General features: G+C 40.8%; 2 protein-coding genes across 2 annotated transcripts in view; one reads left to right on the top strand and one right to left on the bottom strand.

Annotated features, from left to right (window-relative positions):
- The window catches only part of LOC308093288 (adhesion G protein-coupled receptor E5-like), a 48,913-nt gene extending 30,640 nt beyond the window's left edge, over positions 1 to 18,273 (top strand). Inside the window, exons 4-20 of the mRNA XM_080439583.1 lie at positions 200 to 328; positions 828 to 956; positions 1,876 to 1,916; positions 2,767 to 2,862; positions 3,917 to 4,085; positions 4,693 to 4,812; positions 4,951 to 5,150; positions 6,003 to 6,200; positions 6,380 to 6,468; positions 7,069 to 7,146; positions 8,339 to 8,378; positions 8,473 to 8,534; positions 10,943 to 11,154; positions 11,634 to 11,875; positions 12,179 to 12,288; positions 12,533 to 12,674; positions 16,830 to 18,273. Of these exons, the coding sequence (XP_080295709.1) occupies positions 200 to 328; positions 828 to 956; positions 1,876 to 1,916; positions 2,767 to 2,862; positions 3,917 to 4,085; positions 4,693 to 4,812; positions 4,951 to 5,150; positions 6,003 to 6,200; positions 6,380 to 6,468; positions 7,069 to 7,146; positions 8,339 to 8,378; positions 8,473 to 8,534; positions 10,943 to 11,154; positions 11,634 to 11,875; positions 12,179 to 12,288; positions 12,533 to 12,551 (1,934 nt within the window). The 3' untranslated portion in view covers positions 12,552 to 12,674; positions 16,830 to 18,273. The remainder of the gene's footprint in view (positions 1 to 199; positions 329 to 827; positions 957 to 1,875; positions 1,917 to 2,766; positions 2,863 to 3,916; positions 4,086 to 4,692; positions 4,813 to 4,950; positions 5,151 to 6,002; positions 6,201 to 6,379; positions 6,469 to 7,068; positions 7,147 to 8,338; positions 8,379 to 8,472; positions 8,535 to 10,942; positions 11,155 to 11,633; positions 11,876 to 12,178; positions 12,289 to 12,532; positions 12,675 to 16,829) is intronic.
- lamc1 (laminin, gamma 1) overlaps positions 1 to 21,638 on the bottom strand; it is a 327,165-nt gene that overhangs the window by 175,047 nt on the left and 130,480 nt on the right. The window lies entirely within an intron of this gene.

The following is a 21,638-nucleotide window of genomic DNA, read 5'->3' as shown; positions in this document are numbered from 1 at the left end:
TCATCCCTATGTGGGTGTGGTTCCAGCTTCCTCTTGTAGCCTGGCTGGATTTGGTTGCAAAATGAATATCAATATTGAATGGAATTAATTGCTTGAATTGAACATTTGTAGTATTCTTCAATGATATTCACTATTTGTTTTAGAGGTTATGCACATATTATTTCCTATGGACATAATAGCTGATTATTTCTCTTGCCAGATTCTAATGAGTGTGAGTACACAGAGATATGTGGTCCCCAAGCCTACTGTACTAACGAGATTGGTACCTACACTTGCACCTGTGTGCCAGGATACACTGATCTCTCCTCTTCAGGTGACGGCTGCATAGGTGAGTACACTTCAAAATACAAGGTCAACTAAATAGGATTGAAAAGCCCCAAAAAGCCCATGGCTTGTTTCAATTGGGGTCCTCACGTATTCAATTCATGGAGACACTAAATGACAGACAGATATACACTACTATGCAGAACATCATTATAAACAGTTTAAAAGTAAGAAGGTGCTGAAGCAGAAAAACTTCAATGCAGACGTTTGGAAGCATTTTTCATGTCAACTTAAGTACTATTTTAGGGCTGGGAAATTAACCAAAATACATTATTTCTTATTTAGCAAAAACATTTTTATTATAATAATTGACTTACTCAATTAGTCTGATTAACCCTGTATACAGTACTTCCTTGTACAATGGTGGCATACAAAAAAAATAGCAAAATTAGCCGATCTACAAGTTCACAACTCATTGCATTACGACGTGTTGTGACGTGAGCTTGTAGATCTTTCCAGCCCTAGTATGTTCTCTCTCTCCAACCCCCCCCCCCCCCCCCCAGACATAGATGAATGTATGGATGGGGACATTTGTGGCAGGATGGGGACTTGTCAAAACTATGACGGGTCCTACTGGTGCAATTGTAGTAGAGGATACAGTAACTATGGCAACGAAGGGACCCCATGCTCAGGTGATATGCTCGATTTTCAATTCCTGACCCTTTTTGAGGGTTCCATTTCAGTTTTTGTGTCAGGTGTTATCCTAGAAGATATACCTCTTGTATATTTTTAGATGTATGTATCTATTACGTATTTAATTAAAATTAGGTTAAGTAAGGGAAGGCCCATGGACTGGATACAATGTTACCAACCTACGTCAGCATAAACATCAGTGCAGCACCCTGGGTGTGTTCGACATACGCTCTGAGAATCTGTGGCGCTCTAACCAGTCTGAATGTCTGAATGACCAGAGAGCACCGAGATGCACTCCCAGCTGTATTTCCGAACAAACCCGTATTGTAAATACATGGTCTGTGGTACACCCGAAGCAAAACCCCAGACATTTTGAGGAATTTATTTAAAAGAAAGTCCTGGTAAAAGATGACGTTTGGTCACACTAAAGAACATTGCCATCATAATGGTTATTTATTAATTGAAAACATGTGAGAAGACCATGGGTGTGTTGAATGTTCTGGAACATTGTGATTGGACAATAAAAGAGGTCTAAAACGTTGAGTCCATATTATTTTGGGACAGAACTCAACATTAACATCTGTAATAAACTATCTTCTGATTTATAGCTATTGCCTCCATTTTTCATAATTTCTCTGTTTAATTTCCAAGCTCAAATCATTGTAACCTCAAGATAAATGGATCTTCAATACAAAAACAAATGTATATTTCATTCAACCATATTATGCTAACAGTGAGTGAATATTGTATTTTCTCACTTGTAGAAAAAACGTGTCAGTGCTCTATGCCTGATCACAGTAGAAACAACATGTTTAAGAACATGCTAAGCACAAAGCTGAGAAGGAAAACAAGAAGTTAGAGCAGATGTCATATGTTTGTCACTATAATACAGTAATGTCCCCATTTTCTTCCATGCAGAGCTGCAGTGTGAACAGTTCAAAGCAGACACAGCTGCTCAGGTAAGTTGATCCCACAATATATCCTATCATCAGAGTGAGTGAGTGAGACAGGACATGCAGACAGAGAGCAGGGTAGTAGTGACCAGTGGTGGGAAAAGTACTCACATTTTTTAAGTTAAATAAAAGTATCAATACTGCAATATAGAAATACTCTGTTACAAGTAAAAGTCTGGTTTTCAAAATGTACTTGAGTAAAACTACTAAGGTATTGGTATCAAAATGTACCGTAAAGTACCAAAAGTAGAAAGTACTCATTATGCAGAATGTACCATTTGAAGTTTTCAAATGTATACAAATCTTTTGAAAATAGCAGATCTAAAAGCTCACAATGCGTCGTATCGCAATGCATTGTGAGCTTGTAGATCTGCTATACCTGTATATAGGGCTGAAGTGGTTACTGTATGTTCAAGTACAGAGTTCAAGTACCTCCTGGACTCAACACTAACCTTTAAAAGTCACACCAAGAAGGTCTCCAACACAATTTAACTTTTGTTAAATTGTGTTTTTTTGTTTTTTTTTCAAACAAATTAGGCCTTTTCTAACAGTTGGAGCTGCCAGGACGCACTTGCACTGTATGATCTTCTCTCACATTTTGAGAAGTACTGTTTCACAAATTGGTCTTGAAAGTACTGAAAATTGGAAATACTCCAGTAAAATGAAAATACCTCAAAATTGTACTTAGTACAGTACTTGAGTAAATGAATTGTGTTACTTTCTGTCACTGGTAGTGACATACAGCAAATGATGTGACAGTTTCAATGGACACGATGCCGCTGTATGTCAAAACATGTTTGTTTGCTCTCTCTCCCTCCTAATGTCTGTCTGTCTGTCTGTCTGTCTGTCTGACCAGTCTTCATCAGGCCTGTCTAACATCTTATCCCTGATGTGGAACAGCTGCAGTGAGCTGTCTGATGGAAAGCCAAGCCATGGAGGTGTACTGCTAGAGGTAACACACACACACACACACACACACACACACACACACACACACACACACACACACACACACACACACACACACACACACACACACACACACACACACACACACACACACACACACACACACACACACACACACACACACACACACACACACACACACACACACCTTTATGAATGACATTTTTAACCCTAAAACGTAAATAGCTGCTTAGAGCTTACACAGTCGTGAGCTTGTAGCTATTTCTCGGTGCACAACACTGGTATACAACTAAGTATAAATAGGGCATTATTCCAAACCCAACCTCTAAACCTAACCTCTAAATGTCTAATCCTAACCCTAACCTGAATCTCATCCTTATTGTAAGTCTAAATTTAAACATTATCTTGTGAGGACCAGGAAAATTGTCCTCAAAAGCTATTTCTCACATTCTACTATACAGTACTTGTGTGGACATTTGGAGCTCAAAAGTATAGTAATAGGGGGGGGGGGGTAAAAGAGTTACAACAACGGTCTGGGGTGAGTCCATACATACAGTTTCAAGGCCTTCAGTCAAAGTCCCAAGTTGCCTCTGAACAAGAAAGAAAAAGCTCATGTCAGGTCTGTATCTAACCGAGTACATTGCTTACCACCTGAGCACACATCTGTCCAATGAGGAGAGCCAGCAAAGACTGAGTGAGAGCATTACATAGTGGAAGCTTGATCAGCACTGACTCAGCGCAGCTTGTTTCTAGCTAGTTGGTCAGTGCGCAGGTGTCATCACATCAGGCTGAATGAGTAAATAAATAGGCATGTACCTCCCCTCAATGATTTGCCCCAGGCAACTGTCCTTGGTGCTGAACTCTGTTTCCACTGCACTGGCTCGCCTCGCTAGAGTGCTTAGCTGTCTGGTGGCCCAGCGAAACTCCACGCACGCACGCACGCACACACACACACACACACACACACACACACACACACACACACACACACACACACACACACACACACACACACACACACACACACACACAATCTGCTCTCATTTCTCCTTGTTGTTTCTGTCTCTGTTGGGTAGGAACTGTTTACAGAGGTGGATGACCTGTTGGTGTCCCATGGTGACCTGGATGACCTTGGCAGTGACAGTGACAAGGTGACAGTGTTACTGGAGGTAGTGGAGGATGCTATAAGGCTCATCGGACCCCAGCTTAATCACAGACACTACCACGTAGAGGAAAACCAGACAGGTACTGTACCAGTGATGTCCATATTGTAATCGTGGAATGTAAGTACAGTACATTTACTCAAGTAATACTGAAGTCCAAAATTGAGGAACTTTTACGTAAATGGACTATTTCCATTTTCCAGTAATTTATACTTATACTTACATCAGATTTAGATTGTTGTTACAAAACATTAACCACTTAAGCCCTATTTTATACTAAGGATATTCAAAATAAAATGTAAGCACAAACTACAAACAAAATTGTGAAATGGGCCATTCTGCATAATGGCCCATTTCATTGTAATGCAGGACTTTTACTTGTAACAGGAATATTTCTACATTTTGGTATTGCTGCTTTCATTTGAATAACAAATAACAAATGAGTACTTCTACCACCACCATAATGTCAACAGATATTTGATTTAACCCATTCAAACCGGGAAAGCATCCGTGTCATTTTAGATTGTAGCTATATATAGGCCTATAGCAACATACATTTTTCAAAAAAATATTTAGAACAGTGGTTTTCAAAAATTAGCAGATATACAAGCTTGAACATCTGCTATTTTTGAACATTTTTGAAAGATCTTGAAATTCTTTTGAAGAATTTTGCATTTTTGTCTCAGTAGAGGTGGAGCTTTATGTGAGGAAGAGAAAGACTCCGCCCTCTGGACCAATCTATCTGAGCAGTGATCATGCTAGTGTACGCACTGACTGGAACACAGCCATTGGAACTGGAACATACCCTGGTAAACTCCTTGTCTCGTCTCCTCCCTTCTCCTCCTCTCGTCTCCTCTCATCTCTCATCCTCTGCTCTCCTTTGACACATAATCCATACTCTTCAACAAATCCTTCTCACTTCTCATACAACATACTGGCTTCCACAGGTTTTGCTTTCGCTGCGTTGGTGACCTACAAGAATCTGGAGACGTCTGTAAACCACTCCTTTGAGCATCTCAGCGGACACCAGAAAGATGGTGTAGATCCTGAATTCCAGATCTACTCTAAAGTGGTGTCAGTTGTAGTGTCCAACCCTTCCACAGAACACCTGGACACACCTGTCATCCTCATATTCAGACACTTACAGGTGAGCCAATACCAGCGGTCTACATCTAGACAACATAGTTAGATAGATAGATACCTTTATTGATCCTGTGTATACAGATGTATATCTATACTATATCCTTCTGCCCGATGCAGAACATGAACATGTTAGATGTATGAAAACCCTTGTCAATGTCTGTCACACCACAAGCATGATAGACACTTAAAGGGATATTTCACTTTCAAAAAAGTTTTGGGTAATTTTATCGTCCACTCAGGCTTTTGTGAGCGCCCCAGACAGTTTATAAGTTGCTTGATTCAGTATTTAGATATTTGATATTCATTTTATCAGACACGCCTCCTTCCTATGCAAACCCAACTTCAATTTCCATTTTAACCATGTAAGATTCATCAAAAACTGATCCTAATACGTGAGGGGGCCACGTTTTTTCAAAAACTTTTTTCATTTATTTAATTAAATTGTGTTATTGTATTAACATTCCCTTACCCCCCCCCCCCAAAAAAAATTAAAAAAGTCAGATGGAGAGGATTACACCAAAGTAGAAAAGGCAGTTCATGTAGAACTGCGTGGGCCTGCTCAATACAAACATGTAATAACATATGTTTAGTAGAAATAGCATTTGAGAAAAATATGACTTCAAATGTATAAAAAGTAGAAATGTAATATAATACAGGTGTGTTACCTGTTTAGTACTAGGCTAATTCTATGTTTCAACCACAACTAATAAGACAAGACATCAATACAATGAGTTTGAGAACAAGAGACTGATATAGAGTGGGTTTATTGTGGAACAAGTCCCTTCAACATTTCACTGCTTGTACTTGTATAAGTTAGTCACAAATAAATGATTTTTGATTCTAGATTGTGTATCAGGAGGAACAGAATGGATCAGAGGTGAATCAGAGCGTCATCTGTGTCTATTGGAAGGCTGGAGCACAAGGACAGGACGGTGAGGGAGGGGCCTGGGACACACATGGCTGCTTGAAAAACTCTACCAACTCTACACACACCAAGTGTCTCTGGAATCATCTCAGCAGCTTTGCTGTGCTCAGGCTCCACTACCCCTTAGAGGTGAGGGCACGCACGCACGCACGCACGCACACACACACACACACACACACACACACACACACACACACACACACACACACACACACACACACACACACACACACACACACACACACACACACACACACACACACACACAAACACCATTAAACCTGCATGCTGTCTCTTTCTCTGCACAGAATTCCTTTGGTGTCTTGAAGTTGCTGACCACTTTGGGTCTTGTCATCTGTCTGCTGTGTGTGGCAGTATGCTCCGTCGTGACCTACAGGTTGAGTCACACCACCATCCACCTCCTCTTCTGCTCTTATGTTTATTGTTTATTATGCTAATTGCTTATTTGAAAACATAACTAATTAATTGATTACTTGAATCACAAAAACAAAGTTCTCTAATGTGTCACTTGGTGACACATTACCCCCAGCACCGCCGATTACCGACGTTTTCTCCAATATACAATGTGTAAACTCTTGTGTTAATAATAATAAATTGTATTGGTTAGTGCAAAGTGGCTCAGAGTAAACTGTCATAAAAACGCATAAAGTAGGAAAAATATAATTAGAGAAAGAAAAAAAGCATAAAATCACACAAAGCCATAGAAGCCTAAAGGTAGCTGCATACTCCACCAGAAAAGTTTGGTTCGGCACAAAACCACGATGGGCTCAGAACTCAATTTGGTTGTTCTGTGCCTCCGAGATGTTTTGACTAGCCGGTTACTGTGATTGGTCAGCCCTCCCGAACCAAACCTTTCTGGTGGAGTATGCTATCGGATAAGATCACTAGCTTGAGGTTAAAATTAAGAGAAGACTTTGTTAAAAAGGTAGGTTTTTAGTCCTTTTTTAAAAGCATTAACTGTCTGTGGTGTTGTCAGGAGGTGGGGGGGACGAGGAGCAGCCAAGCAGAAGACCCAGAGAGCAGTAGAGTTAGAACCAGCTGTACTTATTCCACTGTGAGTAAAAACATCTTCATGTCTGTTATTCCCAAGATGTACAGTAATGAGGCTCAACGTTGGTCACTCTGCTCATTCAATAGACTTGCTCAGTTCAGTACAGTATGGACACTATTAGACATGCTTACCGTGCGTTCTCTTGTATTTCCTTTGTCCTGCATTATGCAAGCACTGTTGAGGGTGTATATTGTATATATGTATTTTGTATTTTGTTTATCACTGATGGGTGTTTCTTTGAGTGTGATGTCTTACCCTGCTAGGTGTGGACTTGAGACTCAAGTCACAAATTTGATTGCGTTGATTGAGTTAAACTCAATCAACTTGATCAAATAAAAAAAAGACTTGGACTCGACTTGGACTTCAAACTCCAATTACTTGAGACTTCAAGTCTTTTCAAGTCACTTAAATACCTTCCATACACAAGGCCAAATATTAGAATGTCTAAAAAGTGTCCCACGAAACATTAATTCAATCCATTTTGGTTCATCAACTAATAATGTTATTAGTCAGAAACCACGTCAGTGACACCTAGTGTCATGATGTGGTAGAGCCTGCTCCACTTGTTGCAATGGGCTAAACGCTGTCCTCAATCAGCACTACATTCTGATGGACTGGAAGAAACCGGCCCGTGTTTAAAAATAAAAATAAATTGTGAAAAATGTAAGTATAGATTTATGTAAATCTTTACATATTATTAATTGGCATTATGACTTGTTTGGGACTTGAAACAAGAGGTTTAGGACTTACATGGGACTTGACAGTCTAGACTTGAGTCTTGACTTTGACTTGCAAAACAGGGACTTTGTCCAACCTCTGTTATCTACTACTGATCTTAACTGCTATGCTGTCTTTGGCGACTGAATTTCCCCTCCGGGATCTATAAAGATCTCATCTCATCTTATCTTATCAAATCTTATCTTACTATGTGTAGTGTTTCGCGCCAAGCTGGGATCGAACCTCAGTCTCCTACTTGGCAAACCAACGCACAACCTACTGTGCCAATAGAGTAGTTGTGGCCGTGTCTTGTCCTCGTCACTACATCTGCATTATCAATTAATTCTGTGGATTGTGTCTGTCTGTCTGTCTGTCTGTCTGTCTGTCTGTCTGTCTGTCTGTCTGTCTGTCTGTCTGTCTGTCTGTCTGTCTGTCTGTCTGTCTGTCTGTCTGTCTGTCTGTCTGTCTGTCTTTCTAGACTCTCCTCTGTTAAGGTCGATCATCCAAACATGGACATTGTGAGTAAAAGCAGCTCCTCTACAGAATAATCACTCAGACTGAACATCAGGACAGTTACTGATTGTTTTTCTGTTATTGCGTTCTGTCTTTCAGACCGTTTTTACACCGAGCGTGCAAACAGAACAGACAGCAGAAGTGACAATCATTGAATACAGGTAACTCATCCTAAACAGCTTCATTGGTACCTTATATTGTAGAAATCTTTGAACCATCACTCACCACAGCTGAGTCTTCCTGTTTCATGTTGTTTCTATTCAACAAACCACTGTGATTGTAAATGAACGTGATGCAACATGTAGCAAGATGAGACCTAATGAAATCAACACAACAGATTATATAAGCCTATTTTAAAGGGTCTGTAAGTGTTATTTTTTGGTTAAAACAAAGGTTCCGTAACAGGGGTCTGCCCTCTCTCTCCAGATCTTTAGTAAACAGATTTTGATTATATGATAGAAAACTTATGGCTTAGAAATACACTTAAAGTTTGGGACAGAGTCAGGAATGATCTAAAGATTCATAATGAAATGCAGCTATTAAGAGAAATAAAGGAAGATCCTGACTTTGTTCCAAATAATTTAAAAAATAAACACCAAAATGTTGGAGAGACTGTGGAGAAAACCATACAACCATATCTTCTGGGTTTGTCCTAGGGGTGGGACGATATATCGATATATCGATATATCGCGATATCGCGATACTTTCTCCCGCGATAAATAATCGATATGCTGCCGAAAAATATCGATATAAAAAAAGTTTGTGATACGTTGTTTTTCCTACTCTGTATTTGTGTAATAATGATTTTGAACTGTTTGGTGCTATTTTATGTGTTATGAATTGAATACAAGGACTATCGTGATATATCGTTGGTGAATTTTCATGCAATATATCGTGATATCGCAATATATCGATATTTTCAGATATCGTGATATATCGTTGGTGAAATTTCTTGCAATATATATCAAATATCGTGAAATCGCAATATATCGAACATCGTCGAATATCGTGATATATATTGTTATCGTGGGCCTAATATCGTGATATATATCGTATCGTGAGGTACCCATATCGTCCCACCCCTAGTTTTGTCCTGTCTTGAAAACGTACTGGGACAAGATTCGTATGGAAATGACACAGGTTCAGAAAATGTATGTAAACATCAGCCACGAATACACCCTGTTGGGTAAAATACCAAAGAGGATAGACAGAACCGAAGACAAGTACCTTATTAAAATATTAAGATTAGCGGCCCTCAAACTTATAACAAAAGATTGGCTTCAGAAACTAAGCCCTAGTGTAGAGAAATGGAGGGAGCTAATTGAACAAATAAAAGTAATGGAGCAGTTAACATACTGTATAAAATCAGAGGAAATCTTAGTAAGAGTAGTACTCTGTGGTGTAAATGGGAGAGCTACATGGAAAGTGTGGGTGTGGATGGGGGGGGGGACCATAATGTAAGCTATGACGAACTGGCACCTCAGCTTAGCTAAAAGCACAGTATAGAATGCTATTGGAAATAAATAAGACAGAGTCAACAACCAAATGGGGGGAGCACTTTTAATTTGAACTCGGTACTGTTTTATTATCAGGCACTTGACGAAGGACTGACCTGATCTGTTACTCTGATGTTCTAATCTAAAAAGGAATGTTCTAAAAGGAATATGAACTTGAACATGGGTTAGTTTTGTGCTGCTGTATCTTACTTTTCCAGTTTTTTTGTTTTAGTTTTTCCCTTTTTACTGATTACATTTTGTGTCAATGTTTTTTTGCCCGTTTTTCCTTTTGCCTTACTCGTCTTATTGTTTTTGTCTCTGTTTTGTTTTTGTCCCGATGTTGTATTTTGTGTTGTCTCTGTAGTCGACATGACTACATCACTGTGGTGTCCACATGAAAAAAATAAGTTTAAAATAAAATAAAAAGATTTTGATTATTATTACAAAACATACATTAACCACTTCAGCCCTATATACATTTCGTCCATTTGAAAATAGCCGATCTACAAGCTCACAATGCGTTGCGATGCGACGCATTGAGAGCTTGATCCATTTAACAAAATAATATCACATACCGTCACCTTGCTAAACTAATGGCCTAAGTCATTTTTTGAGGAAATTTATATTTTTGCCTAAGTCAGCTCCTCATGACACTGGCCTCCTCTGGTAAAATTGCCCATCTCCTAATTGAAAAGGATCATGCTGTTCACTCCCCTTTTAGTATAATGGCCTAACTCCCTAGAGTGACTTAGGCCAAAATAGGCCTTTTTTGGGGGGGATTTCAAATTATTTACTGATTTAGGCCATTTAAAAAAAGAATTGGCCTAAGTCAGATTTAATCCTATTTAAACCTATTTAAATCTATTGTGTTACATAACTGACAGACAGTGTTATTTCTACTTAAATAGTCATAATTTGTTATAAACATTTTGGGTGAAATGATTAAGAAATATCATATAGTTTGGTTTTGGATCAGTTTTTTATTTTTCCTGAAAAACCCAAAAAAATGACTTAGGCCATTAGTTTAGCAAGGCGACGATACACTACTTGTAAATGGTTGTTTTGTGTCACAGGTTCAAGTTGCCTGGGACGGGGCTGTTCCAGTGCAGTGTGACACGGTTGGTGTTTGGAACAACAGGAGAAGGAGAAGTCCTCTACAGGACTGTTCAGTGGGATGAAAGATGGCTCCCGTCAACAGGAGGGCCAGCAGGGCCTCTGTTTGACATCCAGTGTCCTCAGGAATCTATCTGCCAGCTACATCTGCCACACTGTGAGGTCACACCCGGTGAGGCACTGGTCTTAGAATCGTCCAATCATTTAGCAATTATTGGCGACCGTAGCTGAATGTGTAGACATCCCGCCTGCGAAGTATAAGGTCCCAGGTTCGACTCCCAGCCCTGGCAATGGGTTGAGGTGTCCATGAGCAAGACATTTACTTAACATCTAACTGCTCCCCATGACGGCCGATCTGCACCAGAGAATTTTCGCATACGCACACACGCACTTTTAGATCAAGTCCTATTTTAAAGCCTGCGTATGCAGGACTCGCGTATCGCCTGGTGTAGCCGGTATCATTGATATAAATTGTATCTAAACAAACACGCTGTATGCGCCACGCATACGCTCGCTTTGAAAATTCTGGTGTAGATGCAGTGTAAGGCGCTGCCCCTATGTTGAAATCTAAGGTGGGATGCATCTGACAGCAGAATCACACATTTCGTTCGTTCGAAATGTAATCTATAATATATTCAAAACCTTTCATAGGTGATGACCTGTCTGTGGCCCACATCACAAAGGAGGGGGTGAACTTCCTAGAACCACAGGAAGTGACCAAGACGCACGTGATTGTAAATGTGACCCACCTGTCTCTGTTTGGGCTCCTGTGGAAGATTTACAACTACATAATACCAACCTATGGTCAAGTCCTGCTGTTCCTTCGACCACCGAGATGTCAGATACGGAAACTGAGTGTATTAATGTTGCCAAGTAATATGGATATCAAAGAGGTAAAATGATGTCATCTGTTAACTACCGTAGCTAGCAGAGAGTTTGAAACTCTTTAGACTTATTGTACCAAAACATGAAATGGATTCTCTTTTTGAAAAGACACAGAGGCTGGTCTGTAGATATGGACACATTTTGACAACCAATGTAAGACCAAAGTTCATAGCATAAGGATAAGAAATACTCAAAATGCCCTGGTACTGACAGTAACAAAGACTCATGTGTACATAGTCAGAGAAGTATGCCCACGTACCAGGCGTTATGATTGAACCATATGGTCACAAGTTCTGTTGGTGTCATTTTAGGTGATGGCAAAGCATAACAAGGATGAACACATCGAGACCACCTCCGAATGTGTTCTGACCCCATACCAAGACTACAGTCTGCAATGTATTCATATGAAGTACAACCTGAGGTATCACATATTAGTACTTTATAGACACATTAGACACATTAAGAGATTGTTGTAGAGTTTGTATGTTAAAACAAAGGAAAAGTGATGAAGTTCTTTCATTTACTACAACTACTACCACCACCAAATACATACTAGTATTATTAATACAGTTACAAACTACTACTACTACTACTACTAGCACTACTAAATTAATACAATACACTAGTTCAATAGTTCTATCAATTTAACATTCATCTCTTTACAGGCCGGGACGTATCGTCTGAACTATGGACCAAATTTCCATCCAACGTTTGAGGTGAACATGGGTCTCAAAGAAGAGGTCGTCTCATTGAAATTACTGGGCCCTCAGAACAACCAGGTCTGGAAGGGAAACATTGCACTGGAAGGTAAAGACAGAGTCATTCTGTTTAATCATTATTAAACTGTATCTTCTCCATCATAAGTGTCTTGGCATTTGGATGTAAAACCTTACTTTAGAAATGCATTACAATCAGTACAATGATGAGTAAGTTGTGGTCAGAATATGACCATTTAGACATGAATCAAAAATGTTCACATGTTCTGCATGTTGAGGTAACCCGACTCCATTCTAGACCATGGAGATATCATTTATAGACACGTACAGCCACCACCACCCTTTAAAGATTGATATGTTATAGTTATTGTGGTATCTGAACAGTATGCAAGTAAAACTCCTCATAACATAATGTACAAATCTAAAACCATATGTTAGCAGTACTGGGATCACAAGTCCACTTTGGCCTGTACACAGGAGAGCTTATTCAGAGGTGGCTGATGGGCCTAGCCAGGTGGGGGTGGAATTAGCATTCCCAATTGGGGAGACAAAAGGTCTCCACTCCCTTCCTCCATGCACTTGCAAATCATGTCACCTAATGTTCAAAGAAGTTAATCAACAGGTGGTGGGGGCTCTCCCCCACCCCACAGTCTGTGTTCTAAATGTAAATGTGAAATACAGGGCATAAAAGTAAACTGTAATGTGACTTTAGGGGGACACTCTCACAAGCCGTCAGGCTGGGGGGTGGACAGGGGCTCTGCTCCTGGCTGCTCCTCTGAATGCTGGTTGTTTGTTGCTGACTCTGAATAAACACACTGAATGGAACCTGGAAACCCTGACGTCTGTCTCTGTCTGTCTCTTCTCCTCCACTTCTTATAACAACTACAAGCCTGCTAACCTGCAGTTTATGCCTCATAATATACGACATTTGGCGAACCAGCGGCTATTGTTGCTTTCCTTACCGAAGGCGCTTTAGAGAAGAACCTGTGTATTTTGAGGTGGCCGCAGCAGCGGGCCTGTGCGGAGAATCGGACCCGTGGATGTCTTCCTACGGCGAGGAGGACCGCCGCGGAGCGGACCATGGGGACTTCAGGGCGACCTACGATGACTGCCTTGCGACGGCGACGTTGTGATGACTGCGCGGCCGCTTGTGACCAGATCTCCGCTACACAACTGACTACTCTACTCTTCTCATGGAGACGGCGGTGCGGAAAACTTTCTGTGTCAAAGTTGTCCGTGGGGGGAGGTGGTGAGCATGGAGAGAGGCTATCTTTTTGGCTGGAACGAAGATATCACCTGGAACAGCGCTCAGCTTTTCTGCTGGGTGCGTGGACATTGAGATTGAGGCGACGAAAGCAGCATTATTGGATGGAACACTGAACATTCGGGACAAGAGGTTGTATTTTAGTGATAAAGTGGTTTAAACTACGGAGCATTATTTTTGTTGCCGTGCGTAAAAGTGTGAAGTGAGGATTTTTGTTGTTACACTCTCTGGTCTATTTCATTGAAGAAACACTGTCTTCTGTTCAATGTAGGCACCTCCGTTGGTAGTTAGCATGTGTAGTTAATAGGAGTACTCGAAAGGTTCTATCTTTGGTTACAAGTTTGGTGACTCGGCGTGGGGGGACATTGGTAGGGGGAAGGGTTATCTTTAGTGTGAGAGTTTAAAGACAACAGAGAGACCTGCGCACTATTGAATGAGAATGCATTTTGACTGGTGTTTTTATTTTCGAGACATGGTTATGATGAAGTGAAGAAGTGGTATAAAGAGAAAGTTCAGCACCCTATTGATGTATTTTCTGTGAATAAGGTTTTCTGAGTTGTTTTATTTTTAAGCTTGTTTTATTTTTAAATAGTTCCTGTCTTTGCCTTTGGTGTCAGTCGAAAGTCATGTGATCCATGGCGCACGCGTCCAATGTTAGCCGATCCGTTACTAAATATTGATATTATTTCTTATTTTGTGAAACAGTTTGTTTATTTTTATTTTGAAATTTAAGGTAAATCACTGTATGACCATTATGTAATTTTGATGCTTGTATCTAAGTTGTTTTGTCTGATGTGATGTTTGATGTTAATTCTTCCTAAATGTCCTTTGTTTAAGTTTCAGCCATTGATTGGTCTTGGGGGGTGTAGCAGGATGTTGTTTTTTGATGTTTTCTCTTGCAAACTGTTCTATTCAATATACCTGGTTGCGAAAGAAGTTTAATTCTTTCGTGGGGGGAATAGTTGTGTGGTATCTGAACAGTATGCAAGTAAAACTCCTCATAACATAATGTACAAATCTAAAACCATATGTTAGCAGTACTGGGATCACAAGTCCACTTTGGCCTGTACACAGGAGAGCTTATTCAGAGGTGGCTGATGGGCCTAGCCAGGTGGGGGTGGAATTAGCATTCCCAATTGGGGAGACAAAAGGTCTCCACTCCCTTCCTCCATGCACTTGCAAATCATGTCACCTAATGTTCAAAGAAGTTAATCAACAGGTGGTGGGGGCTCTCCCCCACCCCACAGTCTGTGTTCTAAATGTAAATGTGAAATACAGGGCATAAAAGTAAACTGTAATGTGACTTTAGGAGGACACTCTCACAAGCCGTCAGGCTGGGGGGTGGACAGGGGCTCTGCTCCTGGCTGCTCCTCTGAATGCTGGTTGTTTGTTGCTGACTCTGAATAAACACACTGAATGGAACCTGGAAACCCTGACGTCCGTCTCTGTCTGTCTCTTCTCCTCCACTTCTTATAACAACTACAAGCCTGCTAACCTGCAGTTTATGCCTCATAATATACGACATTATAATACTAATCACTGTCTTCTGTACAAAAAGGTTGGTGAGAAATGATCAACCTTGGCATGTTTTCATCTACAAAGCCATGCTTATTTATCTTTGGTGACGGCACGTTCCCAGGATTGGCTTGTATTTCATGTTCCTAAAATGAACTTTGATCAAACCTCACATACCTGGAATGAAGTGCAATTCACTTTGATCAACTTAAATGTTGCCACTGAGGCGAGTTCAAAACTTTCAACAAATTTGATTGCAATTGTTATCTCTGCCAGGCCAAAGCCAGAGGTGGACATTATTGTGTGTGTGTGTGTGTGTGTGTGTGTGTGTGTGTGTGTGTGTGTGTGTGTGTGTGTGTGTGTGTGTGTGTGTGTGTGTGTGTGTGTGTGTGTGTGTGTGTGTGTGTGTGTGTGTGTGCGTGCGTGCGCGTGCGTGCGCGTGCGTGCGTGCGTGTGTGTGTGTGCGTGCGTGCGTGCACCAAACCTTTAGTGCACTCTGTAGGCCAACCAAGACATTCACTGAATAGGCCTGTTTAAACAATCTGTCAACGACAACTATGTTATTTCATATTTTAATGAATGCATTACCTCAGACCTGCTGTCCCCCATGCCAAGATGATATGGAGTGGCCCACACACAGAGCCATATATTAACGTGAATTTTATTTCAAGAGATTTGTAGGTTATTATCATTTCCCTTGTTTTGGGGTAGGGAACTGAGCAATATTACACAAAAGGTTTGCTTTGCCATGAGCATTGGCACAACAGTGATGTGGTCAGGAACGAGGTGGGACCGAGTTCCGCAAGCATGCCATGATTATGCCAATAATCATGGTAAAGCCAAACTCGACTGTAATATTGCGAATATACAATGGTCACCATCAAAATAAAACACATCAAAATGTATTGATATTGTGGGGCAATTTGCTATCAAAATACAACCTTTTTGAAAGTGTCATCTCCTGTGGTCTGACAGAGACAACTATGTCCCTGTTGACTCAGCCAGTCCAGACCATTGAGATGGCTGTGTGCCACAACAAACTTTCTCAAAATGAATCAATACCACACAGAGAAACCAATGTAACTAACTGTCAGCTCAATCTCATTGTAAGTAAGATATTCGAGAGAAATTCTTAATTTTCAAATGCCAGATTTACCATACAAACTGATAGCCTAGCCACTTAGCATAGTGCTGAAGCAGCTCTGCTGCGGCTCTGTCTGATCAGCACAGCTGACATTTGATATTGTGATTAGTTTGAATTTACAAACAGATAGGTATGCTGTCATGCTCATTTAAGCATGGCTCGAAAGCCCATTTCAACTAGGTCGGAACTACCTGTTGTATAATAATGCTTGTCTTTGTTCAAATGGAACTGCAATTATAAAAGTGTCATTAATTAGTCAGACAGTTTAATAATATACTGCATATTAATTGTTACATGAAAACAATGTCCTATCTTTCCTTCAGAATACCATCCAGGCCCCGGCCCGAGTCAGCCAAACGTGTCGACAGTGACGATGACATCACATGGAGCGGAGACGTTGCTGTCCATGCGGTCCGATTTTGTTACACGTGTGTCGGGGGCCGTGCTCAACGGTCTGCTAGACAAACTACTGGAAGAGAAGGTTTTCATCGATGACGAGATGAACTTGATCAAATCGAAGGAATACAGAGAAGAGAAAGCGCGGCAATTCATCGACATGGTGCGAAATAAAGGGAAAGAAGCATCTTCGAAGATGATCGCTGCGCTTCATCAACTAGATCCCACCCTTTATCACCATCTGGGTTTGGACAAACCTTGATTTGTTATTTATAGAAGCCGCCTCTGTTGAGGATGTTGTCTGACTAGAAATTATCTAATCAGCAGGATTTCACAACTCTTGGGTTTGTCGGGAGGTTTTCATGCTTGAACAGACCGATACTGTAAGTATCCCTCTTGGACTTGATTGTAATGTGTTCTGACCTGCACCTTTATTTTATTCCAGGAACCACTGAATTCCGTCTTGTGGATGAATACATTTTTGTTTATTTTTGTCGTGTGTTTTGGCATTTTGCAAACATATTTTTAACCTTTCACTCATTTTCACTAGTGGTGATTTTCCATTTTGAAATCTCTCCTATATTTCAGTGGAGTTATCCTAAAAAGTATTTTTAGTAGTCTTTTTTGCTGACCGTTTGGACTGTGATTCCCAGAATTCAGTTTGAAATAAAACCAGGGACATATCGCTCTAAAACAAATGCTTCAGGTCCTAGCGCCGAGAATCTACCAGTGGTAGGTGAATTTGTATATATATATTTTTTTACATTCATAGATTATCAGCTAGGATACAATATAGAATATACAATATTCTAGACTGGAGAATAGATCCCATACGCCTGGCAGACAACTTGTGCCTGGATTGGCTAGGTCTGGTCCCTAGCCTTGCAGGATGCAAATCCCATCGCCTGGAAGGCTGATTGCTTAGCAATCATCAATTCACAAAAATAACATAGTTACAACATCGTTGACGATTTGAAAAATACTTGGTGATTGAGCTACTTGGTCTGCTGGCAGCATACACGAGAAATATGATGCTGATTGTCCTATAGTTTATGAGATTAGCTGCAGACAGACAGACAGACAGACAGACAGACAGACAGACAGACAGACAGACAGACAGACAGACAGACACACACACGTGATGGCAAGATCCACCTGCCTGGCTGAGATAATTAATTCTGACACCAAAGTTGTCTATGGAAATTAGGTTTATATTGCTGTTTTTTTCTATAGAACTATACAAAAACTGTACATGATGTGTATATATATATATTTCTTTACCATTATTTAACCAGGCAAAGTGAATTTAGAACAGATTCTTGTGTGCAACCTTGGCCTGCTGGTGACATTACTTGCTCAACAAGACGTATAGATAAGCTTAATTTATGTTAATAGTTACGTCCATGGAACAGGTATATTGCTTCGTACATGATGCATACCTCTATGGGTTGTTATTATCATCATTATAATCATACAGTATGTAACGTTATTAAAAGCATTTTTCATTTTCAAACACGTATGGGGTCATTTATCATCTACTCAGGATCTTGTGTGCACCCCAGACAGTTTTGAAGTTGCTTGATTCAATATTTAGATGTTTCATATTTGTGACATGTTAGACTCATTGTATAAGAAAAGGTTTGCACTCTAAACTCAAGCCTTACTAGGGCTGAAGACAGGTCCGAGAGGCTGGCACGAAAGTCCATAAACAACAAGATAGGCTTGCACACTGAAAGTGCAGGTTGATTATTTATTTATTTCCCTGTTTATTCATTTATCTATCTATTTATTTATCTATTTATTTATGCATTTCCTCACCTATTTCTGTATTTCTTCAACCATATGTTAATGAGGGGGCATGTCTTGTCCATACTGACCATGGTCAATGGTGCTGACTGGTACTGACATGATACTGACACGATACTGACCATGATATTGACATGATGCTGACCATGATACTGATATGATACTGACCACGGTCAGTATCATGAAAAACTTACTTCAAAGGAGAAATCATTTACCATGACAGTCTCTGGTTGTACTTCACACGTACATCTTTTTCTAGTGTTTCAATAGAATACATCTGTTAGAAACAACAGTTAAATGTCTTGAGATGAAGGAAGGGAACTACTACTGGCAGTAGAAATGTAGTGCAGGAAGATCTGCCTCAAGCTCAATACCAAGAAAACAAAAGTATTGAAAGTCAACATGGAGACAGAACAATTGCCCCTGCCGACGGGACGGCGCTCGAGGTAATCGAGGACTCAGTCTGATCAGCACAGCTGATTTTAATATTTAGTTTTGTTTAACTTGAGAACGGCTAGGTGTGCTGTCATGCTTGTTTGAGAACGGGAGTCGGAACTACCTGATGTATAAATTCTATTGTATACATTATAATGGTCATGTGTGATGCAAGAGTGCGGACTAGCCGGGAATCCTTAATCGCTGCATGCCCTCCACTCCCTCCTATCCAGCATCAGGGTCTTGAGCTCTGCGGTGTTATTAGCTCCGCTGTCACGCCGCAGTGTGTCTACGTAGGTGGTGCACCTCTTTCCCCCTCTTAGCTGTGCCTTGTGTTGGCTCCCACGCGTGATTATGAATCCCACCAACGTTGTAGGATATAGACCCGCCTTACCTGTCTGATTTGCTCCCTGGCAGGCACAGTTTTACTGAGGTTAGGGTTAGGGTTAGGGTTAAGGTTAGATTTAGGCATAGTCTTACTGTGGTTAGGGTTAGGGTTAGGTTTAGGCATAGTTTTACTGAGGTTAGGGTCAGGGTTAAGGTTAGATTTAGGCATAGTTTTAATGAGGATAGGGTTAAGGTTAGGTTTAGGCATAGTTGCAAAAACGAGAACTGTCAATCACAGCGACTACTGGCCAATCACAGCAGGTTTTGCCTAGAACTGAAGTGGGATCCATAATAACGCGGCTCCCACAGTGTCAGCTCGCTGGCCACCAGTTCCGGATGCCTGACAAGGTGCCCCTGCCACCCTCATCATTCAGCCTCTTTTTAGTTCAAGACCTAAAAGTCTCCCCGGGAACCAAACTAGTGAAGATAGCCAATCTACAAGCTCATAACATGTCGCATCGCATGTAGATCTGTTACTACTTCTTAAATTATTAGTTTTGAAATTAATAGAATTTATTTAATTTTTTCCTGAAAATTCATGAAATTCTCTTTCGCGTTTGAAATGTATTTTTATTTTTTGAATATCTAAATAAAATCTAATATATATATAAACAAAAAACAACATAAAAATGTTTGAACCAAACATGGGTCCCGAGTCCCGACCCACTGCTTGGGAAACAGTGCTTTATTAATATAAATGCCATGGTTTGTCTGTACTAGTGAGAATAGCCTACAATATCTACACGTTATGTGCGCTCCTTTAGTAAGCATTAGGGGAAGTGGGGTGAAGCATTGTGGTCGCGGTCCTCGCCTCAGGTTCACCTCGTTCACCCACAGTTTGGTGGTGTGGTGTTGCCTATAGCAACACCACAGCATTGCACTGCAGAAGAAGTTCAAACAGGAAATGTACATCCTTTGGGCTGTTGAAACAACCAACTGCACAGGATGTTGACAGACAGGGGGTGATTCTCAACTTGGTTATTGGTCCGTTGTCATTTCACCCTCTTGTGGGCCTGGACTGCTTCAACGGAACAGTAGCCTCGATTTCCAGGCTTTTATTTTCCTTCGCGTTTTGCTAAAAAATAATAGCCTGGACCAAGCTGTTCAAATTCCTGGCATAGGAAGTGGGAGTCAACCTTTCATTTCCCCAGCCAAACAGAGTGCAGTGGGCGTCGCTCCAAATGTTGTGACGTCAGGGCTCTCAATGCTGGACATTGGGGGAGGAGGAGGGGCACGGGCGGGCGCACAGATCGGTGAACCAATGGGAGCCCACGGATGTTTTCTCCAGAGATTTTGAATCCGCCCCTCTAGACCAGATATCAGACGGGCTAGGGCAGGCTAACGGAACTAAACAGAACCTGAAGGTTCGGAGGGCACTTGACTGGAATGCCCTGCATGGGATGAGGAAAGTGTGGAAATCTGAAATGGGAGAAGACCTCAAGACCTGTGCGTAGCTACAGTGGAGTCAGTGCTGCTGTATGGGGCTGAGACATGGACCCTCACAGCACAACAGGAAAGGGCCCTGGATGGAGTCTATCAACAATGCTATGAATGGCACTAGGTGTCACATGGACGGACCACATGAAAAATGTGGTCCTCTACGGCACACATGGGCATCTGGCGGCCCGGGGGCCACATGCGGCCCCCACCTTCACAATGCGGCCCGCAGGTTAATATCGGAATACTGATATATTATTGATTTCAGCTGTTACAATTCCAAACATGCAAACATGCAACATGACCCGCTGCACAATAAATAGCACATACACCAACAAGGAAAGCAAAGGTAAGACAAATGACATGGACAGAACATAAAGAAAATAGCCTAATAATATGAATATGAATATGAATATGAATATGAATATGAATATGAATAATTATGAATATGAATATGAATATGAATATGAATATAATCATTATTATTATTAGTAGTAGTAGTATTACCATTAGGTTAGGTTTCATGGAACATAGAACATAGAGATACAGGTCCAAGAAAACAAACAAACATGTAACTCTAGATCTGTCCCAAATGTTCTGGAGACACAATCAAAGAATAGATGGGGAAGCGTCTCGCTTGCTTTAAATCAGGGGTTCTCAAACGTTTTGGT

The sequence above is a fragment of the Gymnoscopelus braueri genome (genome assembly GCF_963280865.1).
Source record: "Gymnoscopelus braueri genome assembly, chromosome: 10".
Lineage (NCBI taxonomy): Eukaryota > Metazoa > Chordata > Actinopteri > Myctophiformes > Myctophidae > Gymnoscopelus > Gymnoscopelus braueri.
The sequence above is the reverse complement of the archived record's forward strand: the minus strand, read 5'-3'. Positions and strand labels throughout refer to the sequence as shown.